The sequence below is a fragment of the Poecilia reticulata genome, linkage group LG13 (genome assembly GCF_000633615.1).
Source record: "Poecilia reticulata strain Guanapo linkage group LG13, Guppy_female_1.0+MT, whole genome shotgun sequence".
Lineage (NCBI taxonomy): Eukaryota > Metazoa > Chordata > Actinopteri > Cyprinodontiformes > Poeciliidae > Poecilia > Poecilia reticulata.
The window spans coordinates 21,556,785-21,584,385 of NC_024343.1; the positions used below are offsets into that span (position 1 = coordinate 21,556,785).

Consider the following 27,601-nt stretch of genomic DNA (forward strand, 5'->3'; position numbering starts at 1 on the left):
TGATGTTGTTTTCTACAACATCAAAAATGTATGTACAAAAACATAAATATGTTCAGATAACTTTTTTTTTAAAGAATGTTGATCCAATTACAATTTGGTTTGTTTCTCCAATTATCCTTAACATTTTCCAAACAGTAGATGCATTTCTCAAAACAATTCATACAAACTGCAAAACATCATAGCCCTGCAAAAAACAATATTTTCCTGACAAGTTAATCTGGAAATATGACATATCAGTGAAACAGACCCTGCAGCTACTAATATGGTTCTTTGCAAAAGTATGAGGAACCCTTTAACTTTTTCACATTTTTGTCATGATATGACTGTAAACTTCAGCATAGATAATTGGCATTTCAAATGACAAACACAAACCAGTGCACAACTGTGGAAGGAAAATAGCAGAGGGCTTTCCATAGCTTTGTTTTTATTAACAAATGAAAATCTGAAAAGTGTGGGCTATTCAGAACCTTTAATTTTGATATCCCCAAATGAAATCATTTGCAACCCTTTGCGCACACAAGTCGCCTAATAATAGTCATCCAAAGCTCTTTGAGAAATTCTTTTTATTGCCGCTTGGCTGAGTGTGAGTTGACATGTTGCTTTTACTGCCTCTTTTCTGTTTTATGAATGTTTTAAATGTTTGTTATGAGTGTTTTGTATGGTCTAGTTTGATCATTTTTGTTTATGTTGTTTTCAAACAGGACTTTGGATAAACTTGCTGTTTTTAAATGTGTTTTATAAATTAATTGGATTTGGATCTGTGTATAAATTAAGCTCAGTATAAATTCATGTCTAATTATATTCATGTGTTATAATGGCCAAATCAAAGTCCAGACTTGAGAGTCTGTGATAAGACTTGAAAATTGGTAATCACAGTTGTTTACCATACAATCTTACTGAGATAGAACTGAATCGCAAACAATTTGGTACAATTTGTACTCTTGATATGCAAAGTTGAGATATACTCTCCATTTTCTTGCGGCTTGTAAGTATGATGACAGAAAGTGTACATACATACATACATACATACATACATACATACACACACACACACACACACACACACACACACACACACACACACACACACACACACACACATACATACATACATACATACATACATACACAAAAAGTTCAAGTGGTATAAATATTTTTTTTTCTAGGCACTAATTTAACCACAATCCAGATGACAAGTGATGGAAAAAAAATCACTTAATATCAAATAATAACAATCACAGAAAATGCAAACAGTAAAAATGTATGTCAAACAACCCTTCAATCCTAGAAGACAAACGTGATAAAATGTGTTGCGTTCAAAACCATCACATTTTTGACCAACAAACTCATGTCAACTTATTTTAACCGTTAGGACGTTCTATTTTCTTCTTTGTCTGTTTGGGAATTGTGTTTGCGATGAAAATGAACAGGACATTTATTTTTAAGCGAGTTTAAACTAATCTAAATAGCAATATTTCCGTTTTCTTAAACAACTTAACGTGCGTGGCTGCACAGCGGTCTGATTATCGAGTACGTTACACGTGCCGTGAAGGGGCTGGAAAAAAGTCAACGGTGACGCTCCCTCACTATTACACCAGGCTGGAGATAAAATAGACCGACTCACTCTCCTCCCACCCTTCAGTACAGTGAACCACTCAGGCGGAGGACAGGACGTATCCCTGCTCAAACCCACAGAGTGAGAGACACGCAGGACTCAGTCACGCTGAAAACAGGACGTTTTTTAACTTGGTCCAATAACCATCCAGTCAGCTCGGTGTTTTCTCCTTTGCTTTTGTTGTAAAACTTCAGCTCAGTCAGCGTTTTACCGTTTTCCCCGCGCCTGTATCTCTGACTCAAACTGTGTCCCCGTTTGGGCTTGTCGGAGAGCTCAACTTTTACCGAACGGAGAGAAAACAAATGAAAGTGCCCTCAGACAGACAGGTGAGTGTGGGCTAACTGAAGCTATCTCTTTCACGGGTTTATATTTTTAAGCATGGGCATCTGTGTGTAGCTCAGGGAAATTCCTCATAACCATGGTAACACAGACTAACATTCCTGTAACTTTACTACTGCAGTCAGTAAAAAAGTCTAAGCAGGAGGTTTCAACCTCAAAGACCGCAGTCATATTTACACTGTTAACCCTAACCTAACAACAACAAGCTTCAAATGCAGGACTTGTAGTTCAGTGGTGCAGACATGGATAAACATCCATAATGGTGTATCCTCTGGAGGTGCTATCCCTTTAATCCTCAGACAGAGTAAGAGCAACGCATTGTTTTTAAGTTGATGCCATTTACAGTTCATGTATATCATGAAATGGTATTCCGCAAACAGCTTTTGCAGAGTTGAACACATTTAGTTTATCCGTTTGTACGTTACAGAATGTTCTTGGATCCAGGTATGCAATGGTTACCAGTTTCATCTGTGCCAAGATTTTAATAGGTTAGGATTTCAAAACCGTAACTATTTTCTTGACACAACTCGAGGGTTAAAACAATTTTTTTCTGAGAAATTATGAGTTAGAGTAATGCAGCTTTGACCCTTTGCTGCACATTGCCTATTAGTTGCATGGAAAAAAAACCCCACAGTTTGATGTTTTTTCCCTTCCACAAAAACAGGAGTGTAAAAACTAAAGGAGCGCTTTAGTTTTTACACTAAAGCGCTCCTAACTGTAGTGACTGTTTTAACACTACAGTCGCCAATGTAGAAGCACATTTGCAATTGAAATCTAGTCATATTAAGCAGGTAGTTTATTTTGTATTTTGTGTATTAAAATAACCTGTAGATGAATGTAGTAGATGTCAAAGTATCTGAGCTCCGGTAGGAATAATTTCAGATTTTTCTATTTTGAATGAATACAGATTTTTTTTGCTTTAAATTGCTCTATAAAAACAGTGGAACCATTCATTTTCACCTAAGGTCATTACACCAGGAGAACCTCTTAAAAGCCCCTGACTCCTTCACTCCAGCGTCTAAACCGTTAAAACTCCCATTTGTGAAGTAACACTCCACCCCATCTCTTCTCTAACTGCTACGCCCTCAGCAAAATTAGCAAAGGCTTGTTTGTTGTCATGCAGAGCTTGAGCGGAAAGGCAACTTTATCATGCGTTGCAAATCATCCTGAAGGCCTGTAATTAATGACTTCTCGCGAGGTTCAAACGTGTTTAGTCGAGAGTTTTCTGTAGAGGGTGAGTTGGGATCAGATCAAAATTTACAACACAAGCTTCCTCTTTCTATTTTTTTTTTTACATAATTTTCCACAATACCTGTTAATTAACCAAATGGGTTGCAGTGGAAGATTAATATTATTATTTAATAGTTTTTTTTTAAGGTTCCCCCCTAGAACATGTCTTATTGATTTAAGCTGAACGTGATTCTCTTAGAGGGGATTACATTTGGAGGGCAGGCAGCATGATGATAATATTTCGAGGCCATGACATTTATCATGTATGCCATGTGGGAAAGTAAACATTTCACTGTGCATTTATGTTGAGACTGTTGCAGCTAAGCCACTTGGCAAATGAAATGGAGATGCAGAGTAAATGTGGAATTGCTTTGAAAGTGCTGTAAAAATTGAGGCAACGCTTTAAAGGGGAAACAAAAACTTTGCTTTTAAAACACCTTGATTTCAATTTCTGAATTCCTAGAATTCCAAAATTGATGTTTGGGTCCAGCTATTAGTGGAACTACAACTGTCTACATGATTTTTCATAAATACATGCAGGACCCTGCTTTGTTGGCTTAATATACCAGTGGAAACACACCTGGGGGATCTGTCAAACAAGTACAAAGTTCTCCAGAGGGCGAATGAGTCAGAATTATTATTACAGGCTACTCTGAAGCTGCCGGGTCAAGTCATCCTCTCTCTGTCGATCACTGGTCACCACAAACATGACTTTGTTATTTGTACATACTTATTTCTAGTTTTACTTTTTGGATGAAAGTAGACAATTCATGTCTTAATGAACCTTAAAATCATGTTTAAATACTTGCTTCTGCAAAACTGCACAACAGTTTATCAATTGTAATTCTGCAATTGATGTTTGCTAGGGTTTTGGGCTCTGTTATGTTTCTGATGGTCGATAATTGGACACAAGCACAAATGATACTTTGAGAAAACAAAGTTCGCAATTCACCACACGAAGACACAACAAAACTATAGGAGCTTTGTGATTAGTTCTTAGTATCTGATTTTGTAAAGCTTTGGCCGGCCGAATCCAACATATCTTAAATATATTTAATGGCGTTCAAAAGGTGACTTTGCCACACATATAGGATTACTTGTAATTGGTTAAAACAGTGTTTCTCAACCCTGGTCCTCAAGGTACACTGTCCTACATGTTTTAGAGGTTTTTCTACTTTAATGTGCCTGATTCAACTGATTGTAGTTCAGAAAACGCCTGTTAATCAGTCATCAATTGAAATCGGCTGGGGAGAAGGAAGGAAATGCCTAAAACATGCAGGGCATTGTGCCTTGAGGACCAGGGTTGGGAAACACCGAGTTAAAAAACAAAATGACTACAGAATTGGTATTTTAAACTGTCTTTTTAGCATCGGATACTGGCTACTGTTCAGTATTGTTGACATTAAATCTTTGCCAACCTATTTTTTCCTAAACAATGTTGGGACCTACCTTAACTTTTTTTATAGTCAAATCCAGTGTTTTCTCTGGCAGACAGAGGTTGTCAGGGAAAGCTCAAACTGAACAAACCAACAACTTTCCTGCACTCTGTTTGACCTGGTAAAGTCAGACTTCCTGTTTAAAGCAACAGCCTGAATGCACACCAAACAGTCATGTATAAAATACAGTTTTCTTTTATTTAGCTAACCTCTTGCCTTTCCCTTGGTGTCATTCTTAAGCAGCTCAATGATGCAGAATGGAGCACACCAAGTACTCCTCTCTCTAACCACTTCCACACTGAAGAGTGTTGTTAATGTACCATGTAAACGTAAACCGCCAAGTATACTACTAAAATTTCTGTGCTTTCTCTGGGCTTTATTGAAGAAACACAACTTTTGGTTTGTATGTGGGGCTTTCAGCTTTGCTCATAGGAGTTTCATCCAGTACCTACCAGCTGCTTTAGTGGTTTATTTCAGTAATGATTTGTCATTTTATAAGAATCAAATTGGCCAAATGAGGATCAGAATCTGAACTGATTTGGAAAAATCATTCAGTTAAGCTATGTACATAATTTGAACATTTATTTATCAAATTTATTTAATTACTTGGAAAATTAACGTGTTTCTCAGTGGTTAAATAAATGGGTAAAGAATAGTTGTGTGAAATGGCAGAGCACTGCTGGCCTGGCCATTTGGTGGATGTGTCAAAACCGTAACACCTCAAATAGCGATTTAAATACCTAACTATGTGCTATACAAAAATCAAAGATTCCCTTGCATTTGGAATGATGACTAGTTGTTCCAGCTCTGGATTGTCATAAAGTCACTAGGCATTTAGCAGCACGTCTGCATGCCTCCACCCCAGAGAAGGTCACAGCTCTGCAGCTCCAGTTTGATGCATCCACTTCTGTCTTCAACCTATTATTTCCAAAGGCAGATCTTGTTGAACACTTGATTGCTGATGACTTGTTAAATGGGAACCTGTGTTCAGAAACTAGATAATACTGCTGTTTCTCTACCTTAGCCTGTTTGCACTGGTTAACATTCCTCAGCTAAATGGTGGTAATTTTACTCTCAGAAGAACACTGGAGGCTTTGCTTTGGCAGCTTTGTTAGTTTGCAACTTGAACTCATTTCAAAGGAACACACTCAATAAAACTGGGGGGAGTTGTTATTTCGTCAGTGATCAAGTTACCTTTGAAAGAAAGTTAATCATTTTTGTTTTCTGTGTCATAAAACTACTTGGTTTCTGTTGATTCCCCTTTTTCGCCCAACCCTCTCCACCCCCCCACCCACCCTCCACCCCACACCCAATACTCTCAGGGTCATAATGGCACCATCCTAGAATGATTATGTTTAAAATGGCCAAATTTGAATTAAGGGGAAAGCTTATTGCGAGCTCAAACGGCATCATTGGTTACGGTGGCACCCACTTGTCTGTCCTTGCTTTCCAAGTCGCAGCGGAGGACAGAGATGAATGTGATGTCAACACACAGATGGTGGTGCAGGGCCCTCATGTAGATGTACAGATGGCACCTTTTTCAGAATATCTTTGTCCAAACAGTTTTTCATTCCTTCTGGCCTGAGGGAGAATAAAACAGAGGGCACTTAAGTGAGATGGTGAAGTGATCAATTTGCCCACGATACAAAAATCAAAATTCTGGTTGGCTACAATACAATCATGTGACAAACTGCCTTCTATTAATGGGCTAATGTCAGTGTTTGGTATCTGAATCTCTTTATTTCTGAAGTTTAGACTACACTTTAAACAAGCTGTAATGTCAAGACTCCATAGTAATACTCATGTTGCTTTTCTCTGAGCAATCTGCTATCTTAACTGTCTAGCGAACATTCCTCTCCAATATGGCTGATCGTTGTGATCATATGGGAAAACGGAAGGTCAACATTGCCAAATTAAAGAAAGCTGGGCCTCATTTTTATTATTTTGCCCAAGTGTGGTTATAAAAAGTTTAGTCCATGTTATAAAAAGTTTAGTGCATGAAATGAACATGTTTTGATCTATAAGCACACCAACAAGTAGCATTTTTTTTGCATTGTTTTGAGTTGATCAAAATTCAGGTAATGGTTAGGAGGACAATCTTGTAATCCTTCTTATTAAATTCAAAACTACTTCCTTTTAGCACATTTTTTTTTATTTGGTTAGAAATGATCATATTTAACTTTTGAATTTGAAAAAAAAAATGCAAATGAGTTTGTACTTGTTACAGTACTTTGACAGAGAAAAGTGGAGTTGTCCTCAAAGATACTTGAAGTTGAGACCAAATTTGAACCATTTAAACTGCTACAACTTTTTGCTTATGATTCATTAAAGATCTTGTTTGTTTTTAGGCCAAAAGAATGGCCTCTTTTAACTTTGCACACTCCTAAAGGTCACTGAAGTGAGTTGAGCAGATGTTCTTGGGTGTACCATAGAGCAGATTACAGACCAGAGGAGACCAAGCTTTAAATCTTTGGGAATCTCACGATCAGTCCTGGAAAATTTCATTCTATTTTCCCAAAAGATTCAGACATCCATGATCACATTCTTGATCTAAGTTGACTAGAGGGAATTCAAATGGAAAACAGTGCATTTCACTCTTCGGGTTATTAGCCCAATCCAACCATCATTAGCTTCCATAACATTGGCATGGCAGATGAAAAGTTTACTCTGTCATTTGACCTGAGTGATGTGATTGCTTGCTTATGTGTGACATCAGAAATGCATCCACCGTCTGTTTTTCTCTTGTGCTGTTTCCTATTGGATGATGGATTAGCTGTTGCCACATTCGTGGGAAATTTGGCTCTTGCTTCATATGAAACGACAGAAAATGTCCCAAAGCCCAATGTGTAGTTTTTTTTTTCTTTTTTCTCTCTGTACAACAAAGGAGAGGAACGTTTTAACACACAACACAAGACATTGACACTCTCATGGTTTTGCCCACATTAAAACCTGTTTATGGGCTCTTCTCCCCCCTTTTTGTTTCCATTGTTATGTTCCAATAATGGAAATAAATTACAGTAATGCCGTTTCCTCTTTTCTCTGTCAGTGCAGTAATCAGAAGACATTGATGGATTGTGGCTAAATTAATCTTTCTCGGATTATGGCTGACCCACATATTTTCAGATTGATTAGCAGTCAGTTTAAAAAGCAAAGTGTCAGATTGTTTAATGTCCTGTCAGCTCTACGAAAAGGGGCTTATTTCTCTATCTTAAAGCAACCAGCTCCTTTAGGATTCCTGCTATGGCTTTTCACAAGCAGGTCTGACTAAAAAATCAACCGGACAGCTGCTGTTGATCCAGAGCACTTCTGCTCGTGTTCTCACTAAAACCAGGAAGATGTAGAGCACATCACCCCAGGTATAAAGTCCTTACACCAGCTCCCTGTAGCCTAGAGAATAGACTTTAAAATACTGTTGTTAGTTTATAAATCACTGAACGGCTTAGCACCACAATACATTAAAGATCTGCTGTTGTTGCTTTCCAGACTACTCAGGTCCTCTGGTTCTGGTCTGCTCTGCATCCCCAGAACCAGAACCAAACGAGAAGCAGCAGCAACATTCAGCTTCTATGCTGATCCACAAAATCTGGAAAAAACTTCCAGAAAACTGCAAAACAGCTGAAACACTCAGTTCCTTTAAATCACATTGACCAATATATGTGATGTGTATTGATGATTTTGATGATGGCACACGACAAAATGTAATGCTTGTTACTGGTTTCTTAATTGTGACTGTATGTTGTTTTTATGACTTGTGTTTCTATGGTGTAAAACACTTCAAACTGCCTTGTTGCTGAGATGCGCTATACAAATAAACTTGATTGATTGATCTTTATTGTAAGGAAAACGTCCGGCACGGCACAGAAACGGGTGGAGAAGGGTTAACCCCATGCTGCTCATCCCCAGGCCACATTTGAACTGCAGATTTTTATAACCATAATATCAGAATCTAACCTATTCCTGTTATAAAGCCATAATTTTGATTTAGCTTGTACTTTTCTAGCAATGGTTTTGTTTTTTTTAAGGAGGACCTTTATCTAACAGTGTAGTGGGTTGACCTTTTTTTTCTGAAGGGTCTCTGGTCCTCACCTTTCCCACTGCTCTTGGGTCAGAATAAGTTTTCGAATGAGAAACTGCTGAAGCATTTCCGTCTCTACAGACAGATATTCTCTCTTTGCTTGTGATTGGAGGAAATGAGGCAGCAGAAAAAAAGATGACAAAAGCTGTTTTAAGGGGCTTTCATGCACCCTCTTATCTCCTGTTTTTCACCAAACTTCAAACACTTTCTGACTGAGGTGATAGGCAGGTTGCTGTCCTTGCCGTGCAAAGCGTTAATCAATTGTTGACTTCTCCTGTTTTAATCTCACTGAGACACGAAAGGAGTTGATGGACAAGACGAAACAAGATCACAATAGTCAGGCTAACCCTCAATAATTTTTTGCTAAATTAAAGCTCGTCTGAAAAGTGGCTGAACATGAGCCGTGTTTTCTGATGATGAGGCTGAATGAGTAATCCAAGTTTTAACTTTTGTGTCTCAGTTCTCGTCTTCAGTCTCGCACACCCACACTGCTGCTGATGGTCATATTTTTCCACCTACTCTGGTCAGAGGTGCATCAGTCTTCTTGGGGGGAAAAAATGACTGTGTAGATAAACCTAGGATGTTTGGTTAGACTTGAAATTTTATTCAACTTTATCCACTGTGTTATGCTTCACTTATTAGCTCTTGCTAAGACATCATGCCGATTAAGGGATTAATTCAGTGATTTGACTTGGGTCTTTAAGTATTTTCTTGTGGGACAGAGATGATTAAAAAAGCACAATTTGTTTGACCCTTCAAATTCAGGGTAGTAAATCTGTAGCCTCAGTGCTGCTCTGCTTAATTAGGATCATATCTCGCATTGACTGGGTGGGATTCTAAGTTTCTTTGATGTCCCACTACACAGGATTAAAGATGACATTTATGACTTTTACAGACCTAGAAAGAAACTTTTGAAAGAGTTGGGACATATTCCTGAATATGTTTGCTTTGGGGGTAAGAACTTACACCTGTGAGTCCAACGCCAGAGATGCACTGAAATATACCCGTCTTGTGTTTTGCCAAATATTTTAAATGTTTCATTAATGTACTACTTGTGACTCACTGATGTGCAGTCGAAAACATAACTTCAACCCCCTATTACCGATCGTTTTGACTTTTTACAACATACAAGGCATTCTGCTGAAATTAACCATGTTGGCTCCTAGCTGCATGCACATAATCAAAGGGGCGTGGCTTCTCACTTGTAGCCTTTGCCATCAGTGCTGTTAGAAAGTTGTTGTGTTTTCTAAGTGCTTACAAATTGTTTTCATCAGTCACTTTGCTTTCTTTTTCCATCTGTACCCAAAATATCGTCACACAAGATTTAAAAATGTGTTTAACTAGATGTTAGCATTTCCTGATGAGAAGTTTGTGAGCTGTCAGCACAGCTCCAGAACTATTTCCTTTACTTCAAAATAAGAGTTTCAAACATAGAATGTCTACGTCTCACTTTACCAGATGGAGTCGCACATGGCAACTGCATAGAGACACAAAATGGACTGCTCTGGAGACACTCATAGAGCTTCTCAATGCTGTAGCATATTTAGATCTTAAGAGAAAAACAAAAACGGCACTTCTCAGTTCTCTTCAAACCTCTAGGTCAGGCAGTGATTTAGGGAGGCATTGATTTGCTCGTGCTCAGGGTTCTGTTGGCAGAGCACTTGTTTTCAATTCCAATCGATCTTGTTCATTTAATTCTGCGAACTCGGAGCCCCTCGGTATTGCATGTTGGAAAACTAGCATTCAGTTCATTTTAACAGATGGACCATCATGGCTCAATTGGAGTTAAGAGCTTCGCAGTCTTTCCGGGGGGAGTCGGATTCATTATAGGCCTCGGGTCAGGCCCACCTTCCCCTGAGCAGTTTTAGTAATAACAGGAAGCACGGCCACTGCTGCGCATGGTAATTAGCAGCTGTTTAGAACGTGAGACAGCCTGATTATAGCAGAAGTGGTGTACACACATGCACCATTGCACTTAAAAATTACATGTCACAAAACTGTATATACCCTATTGTAGAATAAAACCACAAGCAAAGAGGGAATACAAGTTTGAATGACTCAGGGAAACATTTTTACACATCTAATCATCATTGCATTTATCAGGCGCCATTTATGTTTAAATTGACAAATGTTTTGTTGCCCTGGCAGCTGCGAAGCAGGCTCCGTCACGTCTGTGAAAAGTGAGGTAAAGTTTTGATAACAGTCGGCGTTGCTGTAATTGTTGTTATGGGTGATTATGGAGTGTTTGAGGTGAATCAGCAGCAGATTGGTGAGGGAACAGTAAGAACTCAGGTAATTCACAAACACACCCTGGTGCTTCCTACCATATTCAGTAACAGCATCTGATTTGAGCTCACCAGTGTACTGATGTTGTCGCTACACAGTGCCTGTGTTATTATATACAGCTGAGATCTACTCTATACTGAGAAGAGCCACAAACAGTCAAATAGGGTTTAATGAAGCTGCACGTTTTTTTTTTCTTTTTTTAATATTGTGCATTTTATGAGTCTCCTTGTAACAACACCACCAAGAACAGAATACCTGTGATATAATGGTTGCTTTTACAGCAGAACCAAATGAATCATGTTGTATTCTGGGTTGTTGGTGTCATTTTTACCATGTAGGTCTGCAAGACATAGTGTTAACATATCAGTATGGAGTTTAATAGATCCCACAGTTATCTTTTGTGGGGCTTTTTATGGTTGTGATATAAAAGGAATAAATGGAGCAGACATGGTAGCTTTTGGACCAGACATCCACTGTCTGGCTGAGCCAGTGATTCGCTCTGCAGCGTAATTGTGGTATTCACTGGATGATTGTTCCTCTGAACCTTTTCACTTTCATTTTTTCTTTTTTCTGTTCTTGAACACATCGATGGAAGCTCGTTGCATTCTCGGTTGACATTGAAAACAGGCCCTCTGAAACAAGGTCTTAATTTAATGCCGGCCTTTGTGGCAGGGACATGGTGCTTTTCAATCCACCTCATGTTTTCGATCAAACTGACAAGGCATGTTGCTGTCGAGACGGCTTGTTGCACAACTTCTCCCACCCGCTTTATCATCGATGTTGTTTCTATTTTTTCTGCAGGAGCGTTGGGAGCCAGTGGGATGTTAGCTGTGGCTGAGACAGCAGGAGCGACTGAAGGAGCATGGTGAAACACCAACCCCTCCAAGTCTATGAGCGCCAGCTGTGTTTGTCATGTATCACTGGGATCTATGGGTGCAGGTGGAAGCGCTATCAGAGGTCACATGATAACACCACCAAGGTGAGAGGCAGCTTTATTATAAAAGTATTACTGATTGCACTTTAAAAATTAGGTAACTTTGTTATTTAAGCTAAAGTTTAAACAGTAATAATTTCTTGGTTAATGTCAAGTTGTCATAACAAAGACATTTTGAATAATGTCAGCTTTGTATTAAAAGTGTCAATTTACCGAATGACGCTTTATGACAACAGTCTTAAATATTCATGTTCATGACAGGTGTTATGACATGTTTATGACAGTGTCATGTCAGTCTTATTCACCCCCTTCAAATAAAGTGTTACCAAAGTTTTTTTTTTTTTAACAAAGCATTTCTTTCTTCTGCTGATGAACTCGTACATAATCTATAAGTGGATCATACACTTATCCATGAAGGCGGTAGTGCATGATAATAATTATCATGTCAGCAGATAGTCTCACCCACATTCTTATGCGTCGCATAAAGGAGAAAATTAACTCCAGGCCAAAAATACTGTTTAGTTACCTTTATTTAGCATCATTCAAACTCTACAGTAACATAAATATTGATGGGAAAGGTGAGTGTTTAGGGAGCATAGATTTAACTTACCAAAGTATCTATAAACTGTCCTCTTCTAGTCGACTGTGAAGTCAGCAACATGTTTACACTGCAAACCTTTTCATTCGCTGATAGTGTAACATGACTGACCTGTGTCAGTTATGTTACACAGGTCAGTCAAATACTATATCTGATAGCATTTAATTCCTATCAGATATGTATTATTTTTTACTTATGGTGCAGTTGTGCACTTTCTGTGAGAAGCCCATTGGCTGAATGATTAGTTCCATTATTGCTGCAATGACAAATGTCAGGAGAACAGTAGGAAAGAGGTGAAGCTGGATCTGTTTTCCAATGATTATCTCCGAAGATAATTAGCTGTGTACACCCTCAGCTATGTGCATGGGCTCACATCAGGTTAGGCATGAATGAGACCTGATTATGTTGTCAGGAGGCTTCGTCCACAGTAGTTGCATAGCTGGGCTGCAAGAGAGCTGTAGACTGATACAGCTATTTGCATCTAATTACTGCTATTGAGTACCTTGCTTTATTTTGTTCTATGTATATTTCACAAAATTACTTGGGGAAAATAAATCTCTAAAAGCTACAAAAATTTGAAGTCATAGTAGTGTTAATAGAAGACAAAAATGGAAGATTTCTTTGTTAAATAATAGATTGCACACTTGGGATGGTGTGGATGTTGTGCCCGTTTTTTTTATTTCACTTTAAAATTTTCATAAAGCAATGTTTCTGCTCTACAAATGATATTGATGAAAGACATTTTTCTTTAAGTGTAAGAGCTGGAATGTCCGATTAAAGGGCAAGAGCAATTTCTAAAAGGATTTGCCTGAGAAATGTGCCTGACTCTTTAGTCGGCAGTGTTTCTCCAACAGTTTGTGTCCACGGTTTCTTGGTTTGCCACTTATTGTGTAGAACGCGGCCAGTGGTCTCCATCTCTTCCATTGCTATTTGGGGTTTTAATTAGGACTTCTGCCTAATCATTAGGTTATAGGTTTTGCAGCACACCTGCAGCAATGTGCACAGAATTTACAGCTGCATGATATTAGAAGATCTTTGGCTGGAGATTAATATGGGTAATTCTTGCAATGATGAAAAAATTTGCTAATTTTCTTTTGGTTCTCCCATCACTGTCTGACCGTTAGCATTTCGGCCAATGTTCACGTCAGCTGTGAGCATCTGCTGCCGTGGGACTCTGTCCAACTGGCTAAATATTACATGGAAATGAACGTCACCAATTATTGCTTTCCCGACATTCCTTTGGAGTAGAAATTTACACAATTTGTGATGTACTCTGCAGGCCTATACTCCTCTCTGTTATTTAGGGAATTAAAACTAACTGGATAATTGACCATCTTGCAGGTTTTTTGCAGATTAGCTTCTCAGCTGACAGTCCAGCAGCCTGAACAAACCACATTCCTCTCATCCTTACTTGTGTTTGTTTTCTTCCGTCTTCAAACGCTACCTTTGTTTTAATTTAAAATAAAGAAAACAAGACAACTCTTTGGACCACGAGGCAAAACAAGCATGCATTTCTTGTAGCAAGAGGAGCTGCTGTGAATGTAGTTTGCTGTTTGAATTTGTTTCTGTTAGTGGAGTTGGTTCAGGGACTTTATGGTATTTGTAGCCTGCCAGTTTACCTTCTGCAGAGACATCACACCAGTCTTTATCTATAAGCATTATAAACAAACGGTAACGAATAATGACACTAATGGCAGATCCTTCTCAAGAATTTAAATAATTGAATCATTAAAGCTGAGATAAAAATGACAGTGCTGTTACATATCTGATTTATTCTCTGGATCACATTTGAAGGTTTGGATCCTTTGTGGTTGTATTTTCTGATATTTGATGCTTGACAGGATCCAACATACACTCAGTGATCCATTTGTCCTGCTTTCTCTCTGCTATTTAGGAAAGGACACACGGGTTATGTTGGCGCAATAAACTCAATGTGTGCTCTCCAATGCACTCAGATGCTGAGTTAGATTATTTATTTATACCCACATGCCATCCTGTAGAACAACAAAATCCTTGGGCATAACTAATTATCATGTCAACTGGTGATTAAACTCCATCCATGAAGTCATTGACCTAGAATACATCTAACTTGAGCAGAAACGACACAGGCAGGTTTGAATCCTTAGTTTTACCTGGCCTTTTGGAACAACTATAACTCAGAACAAATGTAAAAAAACAAAAAAAAAAAAATCTGCTTCCGTTATGGTTGAAATCTGACACCATGTAGATCTGTTTCCTATCCCAAGTGGTTATCTTTCAGGCCAACTGAAAAATGCTGTGTGAGCATTTTTGTGCTCATCCTCTGCTTTGACAGCGTGTGTCTTCTGGAGTGCAGGGAGCAAACAGTCAGCTAGCGCATACAAAGTGCAGAGCCTAGTATTTCTTTCCACTAGGCTCAATATGATGTTTTTTCTTTGTCTTGTTTACATGCCCTGCAGTGAACTAACGGTGTTTCACGTAAAAGTCATTAAAAGCACACAAGAGAGACTTTAGTCTTGTTTTGATGCTTTCAGTAATCTTTAAAAAAAAAAAAGTATAAATTAACTGTTGCCTGCTGATTTCAATATGGCTTTCATTAAAAACTGTTAATTGTGAAAATAATTTGTCTGGTTGAAGTGGCTGACTTGCTTCTGAGAATGGATCTTGGCTCAAGCTGAAGTGACGTCATTCAGGACAGATTGGTTAAACAACCCGGTAAGCAAACTGTGGCCAATCAAGGGGAGGTATCATGTACATGTAACTCTACCCGATCCAATCCCAGAGGCGTGAGAACCAAGAACCTCCTGTTGAAACTGCTGCTGTACTCATTCATAATCTATAAGTGGATCATACAATGTCTTTTTTTTTTCTCTCCCTCTGTCCACTGTAGTGAGACATTCAGACCGAGCAGGTGTCGGTGGTGCTGCTTCTTTCTGTGTCCAAGGTGCTTTGTAGGAAGACGGCTCACGTCATGCAGTGCAAGCCGATCTGGCCTCTCAGTAATAATTGAGAGAATTTCCATTTAGGCACACAAAGGCTTCAAAAATAGGAGCAAAGTTTCCCAGCCTTCAGTGGACATTGAGCTGGTCTTCATTCACTCTGTTTATTGATGTCCAATCAGCTTTTAATCATTTCGTTGCTGTTGTGAAAGTCACTATGCAACTTTTGCATCATTTGTAGCGTCGTTGTAAAGTGGCTTTACAACGATGTTAAGATATTTAACGAGAAATTTCAATAAAATGCTTTTTTTGTCACTTGGACGTGAAGCTACTCTACAAAAGAGATTTTGATTCAGTAACTTAAACTGAAACATAGGAGAAGACCTACACTTTTTGTGAAGAAAATTATCGTAACAAAGATAACACTTTCCTCTTAGCAAGGCTTACTAAGAAGAAGCCCTTTTCAGCCAGCAGTAGGCAGCAGCAGATGAGAGGAGGTCTCTACAGCTCTCTGTCTGGCATCTTAATAAAATAAATTGACATAAGATGATGTGACAAAATGTTATAGCAGGTGTTGAAACTGTAGCTTTTTAAGACCATAAAATATCCATTTATCACCTTTACCACTTCAGGTAGTAACCCATTTTAACTATTTTCCCTTTCAGGCTTGTGTTGCTTGCAGCGGATCATGTCGGCCCTGGTAGCTGTAACTTTATCTGAACATCATTGATGGCCTGAATATTCTCAGTATTACATGTGTTGAGCAGTAATTAAACGACAGCTTCACCCTCTGAGCATAAGGAATGTCCTGCGATTGCAGGACCTATATATCGAGTTAAGCTTAAAAAAATTGTTATTGCACGAATATTCACCAACAACTGTAAATAATGGAAGATGAGTTCACTGTACTGCGGTTGTTTCCAGATTTATTATTGCTAATAAGAGCTAGAAAACTGAGTTGGTCAGCCTTTTTAGCTGCTGACTCTGGCATCTTGTTTGGAATGCGGCCTAGATTCCTGCTACCACATGCTGTGCCCAATTCAATTGCCTTTTCTTATATGTGGTGTCATGGGAAATATATTTCATATATTTTTTTAGAAAGTGAAGTTGGGTTTTAAATTGTTGGATTCTTTTTTTTATTTTATATTTTTTTTAAGATGAGAAGGGAAGCGGATTACATTGTGTAGTTGTGCAGCTGAACTCCAGCCATGCAGGACAGCTTTCGAGACACCAGGGACTAATCTGGATACGCTCAGGAATGTGACAAGTGACTGACGTTCTGCTTCACAGAAACTATCTGCCAGTATTGTATACATTAGGATTCAAGGGCATCCTTGTTGTATGTTGAGGAATGCCAAGTCAAGCTGCCATGCTGTTTGCTTCCTGTACAGCAACAGAAAGGGAATTGAAATGAGGTGATCAGAGAGGACGGCTACAGTTAGCATCTTTCCGAATGGGGAAATGTTCATCTGTAATATAAACCTGTTGGTGAAATAATGTTCTAGCTTAGAATCAGAAGCATTGATGTAGAGATGAGCCCCCAGAAACAGTATTACTGCTAAATGTAGGAACAATAAATTAAAGCAAACAATACAATATGTACCAACACATGTTGAATTTTCCTCTTTCTCATCATTCTCTGTTGAAATGTGGACGTCTTTGCTAAAACAAAATGATCAGAGTTGTTTTTTCTTCTCGTCTAACCTCACACACAGATCTGCTCTGGCTAAAATCTCCTCCTAAAATGAGAAGATTTGTTCTTTGCGTTTCCATGTTGGCTGATTCCTAAACCATAAGAGCATTGCTGCAGATGCATAGCACCAATCCAATAAGCTTCTTTATTAAACGCAGTATTGCAATCCACTCCACTAGACTGAGTCACAAAAGGCAAATAGAGATATTCAGACAGGAAGTCAAAGAATAAAAGTAATCTCATATAGCAGTTTATTAGATGATCATGTTGGTGGTCCTGTATTGTTGTGGCTCCCGGACGCCCTAAAGCATCACTTTGTTGGACGAGATTAAAAATGTAAGGCCAATGTTGTCTCACCACCAAGGCAACTTCTGTTTTAATAAAAGAAGTTTATGACAGTGTTAAATTTCCCCAGTTGAAGCAAGTATTTGGTTTTGAGAGTTTATTGCTTCAACATACTTTCGCTTTAGAAAGTCTTTTTATATTTTGTCTGCGTGAAGCACTGGTGTGGTCCAGTTTTTAGGATCATTACCTCAAACCTTATAGTAAGAGAGCACTTCTGAGCTTATACCATCGTTGCAATTTCACTGTATTAAATTGTCGGGGGCTGATTTGGCGTGAAATAACTGGGCTAATAAATATGCTGTGTATTTTTTATTTTTTTTGTCTTTAACTTCAGTGCTGATAAGCTCCACAGAAATTGAACCTACTTCTTCTGCATTCTAGTATTTGTGATTTAAAACCTTATTTAAAACCTAACCCGAATACAATTCAATCCCATAATTTTGTTTAAAAATCAGAAGCATGGCATACATTTCTGTCTGCATAAACTCCTCTTTATTGTTCAAATGCTTGTTGCGTTCTAATAGATCTGTGTTGTCGCTCTGTCGGGGCCATGCACAAAGTGTTGTGCTGGAATAAAAGCCAGTCATGCAGAAAGTTGATGTGAAATCAGCAGGGCAGATCAAATCATGTCAGCCTGATCGAGCTTCACTGTAGAGTGTGGGACAAAAGGGGAACAGAGAACATGAGAGCACATTACACACAGCAAAGTGTTTGTGGTCACGCAGAAGTTAAATAAGGCTCCAGAATAACATCAGATTAATCTCAGTTTTAACTCTTTCAGACCAGAAAGCTATTTTTTATAAATATATATATATTTTTTTTCTAATTGAACTTTTTTATGTTGGGTCTTGATAAAATTATAAATGATCAGAACTACATGAAGGTGAGGGAGGTTTAAAAACTTGGCAGCAAATTAACATTTTGGGATCACTTGTTCTTTATGATAATTTTAAAGCTTTGTACATATGTTTTGTAGTGAAGGCATCAATAATTTTGGAGGGTGCTTGATTTTTGTAAAAATACCAGATTCCTTCTGTGAAGGCTATTTTAGCTCAGTTATTCAAATTCAACAATGATTTATTGATCCCAAAGGGAAATTAACATTTTATGTAAAAAAAAAAATACATTAAACAGATGTGCTCAAAGTCCCAAAAATATAGCAAGGGATCTAGAAAATATCGGTATAGTTTTGACTGGAGCATCACAGTTCCCCAGGTGTCCTCTGTCTTTATCCAGAGGGATGCTGCGGTGGGGGGGAACCAGAGAACTTCGTCCTCTACAGGCCAAGGTCGGCTGTCCCAGGTGTTTCCAGTTGTGATTAAAGAACTGGTGTCAGAGCGTTGTGTCAGAGCGTTCTCATCAGGGAGGTTGTCGCTCAGTTTTGTGCCAACAGAGACCTTGGCAGCTTTCTGTAACAAAAACTGATATTCTTATCATAAGACAGCCTTTCTTTGGTATGTATTGTAGGTATGCTGTTTTTTAAAGCTTCTTTTAGACAATAATTGCAAAATGTTCTTCCTAGAACGGATTTTTCTACAAAATTATTTTTGGTAAGCAGGGCTATGCAGCTTTATGATTATAAAAGGTATGAGAATAGCCTACAGAGTTAAATTTACCTTTTTTGTGTGACAATTTATGGGATACCTTAAAAAAATCTTCAAATGGGTCGTACTCCTTTTGTTTCCTTTTTTCCTATGAAAAAGTCACAGCACTTAACCACAGGCGTCTCTCATTACCTTATCTGAAAGTGGAAGTGAGAGGAAAATATTTATTTATTACAATGAGATAAAAACATAATTAAACATTGATTAAGATTGTTACAGAAAACCTTCAGATCTTTTATGATGTTGGATTTTTAATCACAGTACTTGAGAAATGTGTACATTTTTTGTTGTAACAGTAACTCTGTCCACTCAGACCCAAAAAACACGCACAGTTTTGGTATTGGGAGCAAAAAAAGGAGGCTAGTCAGGCTGTGTCACCTGGGAGTTTCCTCAGCTGTCTGAGGTGATAATGATCTGATCCTTGACCCTCAGCAGAGATGTGTTCACGCAGTGACTTTATCTCGACACTGCAGTCAGGGTTGTCCCCATAAACATGCAATCTTGATGGGATTATAAATTAATTTGGCGGATTTCTGAATTTTTTCTGCTGGTAGAAAGAGGTTACTGAAAGGTTACTGTATTATACACATTATGTATTGTAAATAAATATGTATGCCCTGCATGCAGGTGTCTATTCTATCTTAACCTTCACCTGAGTTTTTTTTTTTTTTTTTTTTTTCTTTTTACATCCGAAGATGTGGTCCGTTTAAAGTTTTTCATGGTACAAAGTGCAAGAGTGACGAGGACAGCAATTAGACAGGGCAGCATGTGAAGTTATTAAGTTATTCCATTATAATGAGCAGAGCGTAGAAGGGAATACTCTCAGCAGAGGTCGGTTATCAGACTGACTTCAGGTTCTAATCAGAAGAAAGTTAATAATTTAAAGCCTTGCAATACCTCTGCAAAGTTTAGTTTGCTCTGTGCACATCTCATTACATTGTATTTACTATGGCAGGATTTATAAAATTTTTTCCCATTAATCATTCAGACATTTTTGTGGTTGATCTCCAATCATAGAGTTTGGTGCAACTCTGACCAGCAAATTTACTTTTGAATTTATAAATGAATAACTTTTATTTTATTTATTTATTTATTTTTTTTACTTCCTGCTTAAATTGAAAATGTACCTGATTCAACAGTGTTTTTATAAGGTGATAAAATGAAACGATTTTTCAACACAGTTGTCACTTTCAGTATCGCAATAAAGTTCTCCACATTGGATGGATAAATGTCTATGCAGTTAAAACCCAGCCTAGGAGAATTGCAATGTCTTATTTACTTCTTAACATGAAAAACTTTGCTTTTTTTCATACCTGAAAATGTAATGTGCTTCATTTCAAAGGATATTCAGTATGTGCCCATTGAATATATTGAAAAGTAAGTAGAAGCTGTATCCGACTTTCCATTTTGAGAGAAAGAAAACACTCATAATATATTACTTTATCATAACACAGGGATCTTAAGGAGGCATACTGCCATGAATAATATCTACATAAATTGGGACTAGAATCAGAATCTAAAATACCAGATTCCACATAGAGTGTGAAATTGGCAGATTCCAGTGACCGGCTGAATTCTCAGGGTACCTTCAGTAACATTTGTAAGATAAATTACCATCCACTACATAAAGGACTGATTATGTGTGGGATTTTTGTCTGTTTGTCAATATATAGTGGGAGTTGCTGTGGTCTCTCATCCTCCTTTTCACCTTCTCTCTGCTGCTCATCTGGTCCTACTTCTGGTGGGAGGCAGACAACGACTACAATGAATTCAACTGGTGAGTACTGCGTCGACACGGCGACTGCCGCTCCATGTTTACTAGGCACAACTTGAAGCCACAAGGCTACCAGCATATTGCCGTGACTGCGCACTTTCTGGTCATACTTGTTGACTTGTTGATTTCCTAAATCAGGAGTTTAATCTCTCCTCATCCTTAATCTGAGCAGAGACCACCCAGGCCTCCATAGATTACAACATTACATAAGAGAGATGGCTCATCCAACATTTCCTGTACTGTAGATCACTCTGCCCCACTTTCTCTTGAACAAACACGTTTATAGGATGATATGCATGCTAGTTTATGCTTGTAACATGACAAAAGCATCTTTATACTGTTTTTAGTTGGTAAAATCCACATATTAATAAATCTTCATGTTCATAAAGTTACTGGAAGATTAAAAACCAAAAAAAAAATGGGACAGATTCATTCAACTCCAGGTAGATTGTTAATAATATATACTGATTTGTCACATGTAGGGTGTATATATTTTGTTTTATAACTGCAAATAGTTACTATTATTAGATATTTGACATGGTGGTGGATAATGGCTTCTGCTCCTACCTCCTTTCCCATCCCCCATGCTTCCACTCTCAGGGACATCTGCAAAGTCACTTTCTAATAATGTCCTTTCCCTGTATTGCATTCTTGAGTATGTATGCCACCTCAGTGTTGTAGTTGAATAATTATCTCACTACTTACCCTGTTTCTTTTTTCTTTTTCTTATTTTTTCCTGTTTCTTGTTTCTGAGTTTCCCAAATTAATGCCAAGTGCACTTTCAACAGCCGTAACTAGTTTGTTTACTGATATTTATCTCTCTGTCTCTCTTTTTTTCTTTTTATTAGCAATATTACTTTCTTTTCCTTCTGCAGATAAGTAGAGCAATAACATCTCTGCTTCCTTATTATATGTTCTGTTGTGATGTAGCTGCAGGGAGACTCGGAGCCCATCTGCAGAACAAATGCATTCACAAGAGACCTTGTTCCTCTTAAATCACTGATAAGGCTTTACATGTGATTAATACTTATAGCTGATGTGGCAGAACTCCCGCCTGTGCCATTTTTTCTGCAGCTGTGTGTGTATTTATAGACAGTGTTACAAAATGTGTGAGCAAAATGTGTTTATCCTGTATATATATTTGTGTGTGTGAATAAGGAGGGATAGATGAAAAATTGTTCATAGTCTAGTGATGCATGTTTTGTTCCCTAAATTAAAGCTTAAAAAGTGACAAAAAATAGTTGTCAATTTTCCATGAAATTAATAATAACTATGATTAAGCCATGGCCTCCTGAGTGTTATAATTTGCTTGTCAAAGTCTTAAAGGAACCAGTACTCCCTCTTAAATGAGTCACCGTGAGTTTTTTGGTCTTTTTAGCACTACTTAAAATACATATAACTCTGTGATGGTATACACTCAGTCTCTAAAATCTTGTTGAAATCTTACTATTATTGAAAGTAATTGTTGCTACTTTCTTTGAGTCTAGGTTTATTTAAAGTGTGGCAGCCATGCCTGAAATAGAAAAGCAATCACGAACCATTTAGTACTCATGGTTTAATTAAAAAGAGATGAATTGCTTCTCTTTTCTTGAGCTGTAGTTTAAATACCAGCATATCTGGTTGTACAGTATGAAGGTGCATTAGTTGACATGTCATGGGAAATATTTATATCTGTAAACATGTCAATAAGCTACCAATAAGCTCGCTAAGTGTTGTCATCATCGCAACTAACACTAACCATATAGTATATAGCTTGTTTTCCTGACATTGTGCAGGTCTAATCTGTTAGTCCACCCAGCCATAAGGATGAACGAATTGATGAATGGACATCAATCATTGGATTACATTGAATACAACCAAACCTTGTATTTTTTTATGGCTTTTATTGCTTCTTTGTGGTTTATGAATGATCATTAGAAGAAACATTATGAAATCTCCTGTTTCTGAAGGTTCCTGTACAATAACTCTGGGGAGTGGACTGATGGAACCGTTCCCATCCTAGCAACAACTGCTGCCGGATTCACCTACATTGCATTTTTAATGGTCAGTATGCTCTCATAAAGAATGCTTTGAACTCATCGTAAGGCCTAACTAGGCACATTGAGATTACTGCATAAAACCAATTTGTGTGGGTGTGTCTTGTTTTTGCACTTTTCAGATTTTAGCACTTTGCCATGTTGCACTTGGGCAACAGTTGAATTTGCACTGGCTTCATAAGGTAACGTGCCAACAAAGTGAGACTCTGCGATGTGTGTTTGTGTAACACGCATCAAAAAGCTGTGAGGTGTAAGGGGGTGGATGAATTTTGCATATGTTTATCTGAGTTGTAACTAGCGTAGGCTTGTGTTTTTTATCTTTGCAAATGTTTTCATTTATTGCTGGTCAGTTCAATTCATCCTGAACTTAAAACCTGCAGGCTGTTAACTAGGTAAAGACTACTAACTAAAGTTACCAGACACTATGAGACCATAAAATGTATCCCACTATATTGGGTTATTCTATAATTTTACTAATAATTATGTTTTTGTGTTTTTCTTTGTTTTTGTTTATTTCTCCTCTCTGCACAGATAGGAGTAACTGCTTCTTTACTCACCACTATTGTTGGGATAATATCAGTTAATCAAACATGGACACAAGAGTGGGATATCATCCCCATCTCCTTGCAGGTCAGACACAAAATTTCCCGAAGTCCTTGTTGATGATTAACGTAGAAGAGCTGATAACTTTTAGTAGAGGCAGATTTATGATGCAAAGTCTAGGGATGGTAATTCTTTTATGTAAGCAGCATTGCAATTAGTAGTGTAATACAATATGTAACATTTAATGTATGTCAAAGTGATCCATGTTTCGCTTTTTAATGTTTATCAAATTAATAAAAATCTGACAGACTTGGTGTTGAAACCATAAGTTTATATACACCCAAATAAAAAGAAAAATTGTTCTCTTTCTCTGAAATTAAATCAGAACAAATGTCTCTTGTTTTAGGTGGATTAGAATTGAGAACTGAGGAAATGTATGCAAACCTCTGATTTTCAAGACATTTCTAAACACGTTGTTGTGGTATTTAGCAAAAGAATAATTTTGTGTAATTCTAACTGACCTAAAACAAGATAAATTAGGTCTGATTTAAACTTTATACAGTATGGAAAAAAGGTGCTCAAGTCTTTTTATTTAATGTATGCAAACTTTTGCTTTCAACTGGATTAGTATATCCATGTCAGATTATGTACTACAAGTAACATTTGAAGTGGCTGCAAATACTCCTTAGCAGCTGTGGTCTTTTAAAATTGAATGTCTTTCCAAATAATAGGTTTTAGTGTTGCCAGACTGTGTCACTGGTGTCTTGGCTCGAGATAATGACTGTTATTTTGTGCCTGTGTATCTCCTTCGACTTGATTTCTTGTCCTTCTCTCTCTTACTTGTTTTGCCTTTATTTGTCTGTATCCTGTGTTCCATCCAGGCTACAGGTCCGTTCCTGCACATAGGGGCTCTTGCTGCAGCCACTGCCTTGTCATGGATTGTTGCAGGACAAGTTGCCCGTGCAGAAAAAACAAGTATGTTTGTGAAGTTACAGCACCCTCCACATGTATTAAACTCGTAAAAATTTGAGTCATTCAATTCTGTAGCACAGAATCCTTAAATCATGAAAATCAGTCTAATTTAAATACCTTTTGTGAAGTGGCTAAGATTAATGAATCACTTTTAGTGCTGCGTAGTGTGTTAGCAGCTAGCCGATGTCAAGAATAGATCTCTTTGAGAGTCTTTTTACATATTTTTACCAGAGGTGTCAGTCTTTGTAGAGTTGCAATGTGTTTTAATGCAATGAAGTGATATGACGGTCTGAGTGCCTCTCACACACGCATATACACACACAAAGGCTGGTGAATGATTAATTAGGTGTAGACAGAGGCCAGGGCCTTCATCCATGGTGTGTGTGATAAACATTCCTCCAACCTCTTTTTCTCCCCAGAGATGGAGGTTGTTTTGTCCTTGAGTCTAGAACTCGTTTTGAAGACTTGCAGCTCTGACAGTTTATACCCAGCCTTGTTGACATTGGTGCCTTTAGCATAAACGTGCTGCTATTGCTGCTGAGATTTAGTGTAGTCTATATAGCGACTTTTTAGCTGATCGCCAAGTAGTGTTGGAGGAAAACTTTCAACTTTAGTTTGCAACTTACACCCATCAGTGGTTGTGTGTTATCTATTTTGAGATGATTCCTTTTAACTCGATAACATTCTTAGCTTTTATGGACTAATGATACATTCCACATCCATCAAATAGAAAGCACCCATAATGAAAACAGCAGGTCATCTGAAAGGTACAAGATTTAAAAAAGCTACTCATAAGTGCGCATTTGTTCAGAAGTACTGTCTTTTTCCTGTAATGACTTTAATAATTGCCAAGACATTAATAATTGCCAAATATTTAAATATTTACTTTAAGTTTTTTTATATTGGACTTGATGGTTTCACTCGGACTCAATGTGAGAAATTAAATACTAGTAAAATGGATGTTGAGTCGTTCTTTATTTTCCCTGTTTTAAGGAGACATTAAGAACTTGGTTCTAACTGCTGATGTAATGCTTGATGTAATGCACAGTAGTGTTTTAAAATCAAAGATGCGAGGGTGGAGGAAGGCCATCCATGAGTGTAACAGGAGTTGGCCACTCGACCCTGCCCCGGACCTGACCTTGAAACAAATACATTCTCCTGTGCGTCTGTGTGGGAGCCCACATTCACAGCCATAATCGCTCGCTCACCCAGAGCTGGATCCTGAGTGCCATCATCTTGGCTGCTGTGTGTAGCTGCAGTATAATAGTCAATATTCACAGCAGCCTCTTCCTACTGTAGCTAATCTTGGCACACAACACACGGCAAAACTACAGATTGTTGTTTCACTCTGGTTTCTGTGGAGACTGAGGAAACATTTTTGCAGCATGCAAATCAGTAAGTTTTGATGGTGAATTCTGGCTTATACAGACAGACCAAGGCTACATCTTTCAAAATGCTTCACACGCCTCATGCAACCACACTTTTTGACTCATTTTAGTGAGATTTTATATGGTAAACCAACACAAACATCCAAAATTATACATTTTCAAATGTTTGTGCTAATTGGGTCTAAAGCCCAGTACATTAAAATTTGTTATTGCAATGTGAAAAGGCTCATAAGGTATAAATGTCTTTACGATATAAATGATTTTACTGTATCTGTTCCCCTCCATGTTTACTGTATCTTTATGCCTTTGTACAGATATGACAGAGATATCTGTTTTCTTATGCAACTCATGTGATGAATGCAAATATTTCAAACCTCTATAAATGATCTCTTTATTGTCATGCTATGGATACCATATGCAAGTGCTCATTATGCTGTCTGCCAGTCTTTCAGGTGGTGGTTGTGCTGCTGTACCTCAGTGTGTTACTAGGACTTTATGTTCTGCCACTTTATATCACCTCCCCCTGCATCATGGATCCCAGGACCCTTAAATCACGGCCAGAGGTGTTTGGCCACCAGGGAGCCCCCATGGTGAGTCCATTCAATTTTGGTTTACAGAAAGTGTTAAAAGTAAAGCTAAACTTTCAAATATCTCCTTTTTCACATCTTTTTTTGGTATATATTACTGTTATTGTTGTTTTTGGTTTCACTACATTAGCTTCTTAACTAAATAAAGCAGCCAGCAAATGTATAGTAAGGGGGTTGCCCTTCTTGATCTGTTGAATAAATTGTTGTTATGCTGTATGACTGCTAAAGAAATATCTAAGTGATTGTAAATTTCCTGTGAACAGATTTAATGTTCAGTGGAAATGTTTTTAAGATTATATTGAAGGCTCATAATATCTCAAAAAACTCATTTTAATTTCACATTTGATACCTCATGGATTGATTTATTGCTGCAGAAGGATTTATGCCTCTGGCGTCCCAATGACTGCTCTGCAACACAAAAACAAGCTGCTAAAAGTAGTTCCTCACATTAGGACACACCCTGCTTTCTGTGGTATTTCTGCAAAAAGAGATCGATCCTCAGTGGAATCTAAAATTAGGAGTGACTCTGCAGGCCTGGGAGATAAAAAAAAAAAAAAAAAAAAGACGGCTCACATCACAGGACTCTGTTTCCCAGAATGACTCATTATTGATTGCAGCGGCATTCCTGCCCCATGCTTCACAGCCAGTAGCCGACTACTCCCAGGATCTCAAAGGGAGGGGCAGTACTAAGTGATGTTTTAGTATTGATCAGGACATTGACCTGAGTTAAAGAGCAATCCACAGCACACATTCCCACATGTTCACTGGAGGAAATGCATGGAACAGCATGGAAACAATTGGATTTTCTTTTTTTTTTTTCTTGCTCCATGCCGTTAACTAAGACATGACCTACTTGCAATCACTTCATCTTTTTTGCCGACTCTGTGTCCAGCTTGCTCCAGAGAACACGCTGTGGTCGTTTCAGCGAGCTCTGCAGATGAACGTCACTGGACTGGAGGCTGACGTAGCCATAAGGTACACACTCAGAATGATCGATACGCAGCAGTACAATGAAACCACGCAAATAAATATCTGCCGAGATTTCTGTTCCCCCTGTTTAGGCTCCATACATGGTAAATGGCCTGTACTTGTACACCGCTTTATTTAGTTGACAGGACTCCACAGCTCTTCACACTACATCCAGGCAGGCAGGCATTCACACATTTAGGGTGGTCAGCTACATAATAGCCACAGCTGCCGTGGGGCAGTTTTACAGAGGAAAGGCTGC

The 27,601-nt window shown here is 38.1% G+C and overlaps 1 protein-coding gene across 5 annotated transcripts in view; it reads left to right on the plus strand.

Moving 5' to 3' along the window:
- Positions 1-1,582: 1,582 nt before the first annotated feature.
- Positions 1,583-27,601, plus strand: part of gdpd5b (glycerophosphodiester phosphodiesterase domain containing 5b) — a 33,682-nt gene continuing 7,663 nt past the window's right edge. The window contains exons 1-9 of one of the 5 annotated variants that reach the window (XR_535222.2): positions 1,584-1,941; positions 11,783-11,960; positions 20,747-20,850; positions 22,797-22,890; positions 23,006-23,065; positions 23,415-23,513; positions 24,308-24,401; positions 26,231-26,376; positions 27,266-27,348. Coding sequence is in view for 2 of the 5 variants with exons in the window: in XM_008426006.2 (XP_008424228.1) it covers positions 11,844-11,960; positions 20,747-20,850; positions 22,797-22,890; positions 23,006-23,065; positions 23,415-23,513; positions 24,308-24,401; positions 26,231-26,376; positions 27,266-27,348 (797 nt within the window). In the remaining 3 variants the exon portion in view is untranslated. Of the gene's footprint in view, positions 1,942-11,782; positions 11,961-20,746; positions 20,851-22,796; positions 22,891-23,005; positions 23,066-23,414; positions 23,514-24,307; positions 24,402-26,230; positions 26,377-27,265; positions 27,349-27,601 lie in introns of all 5 variants that reach the window. The other 4 variants (XR_535223.2, XM_008426006.2, XM_008426005.2 and 1 more) reach the window with 4 other exon arrangements.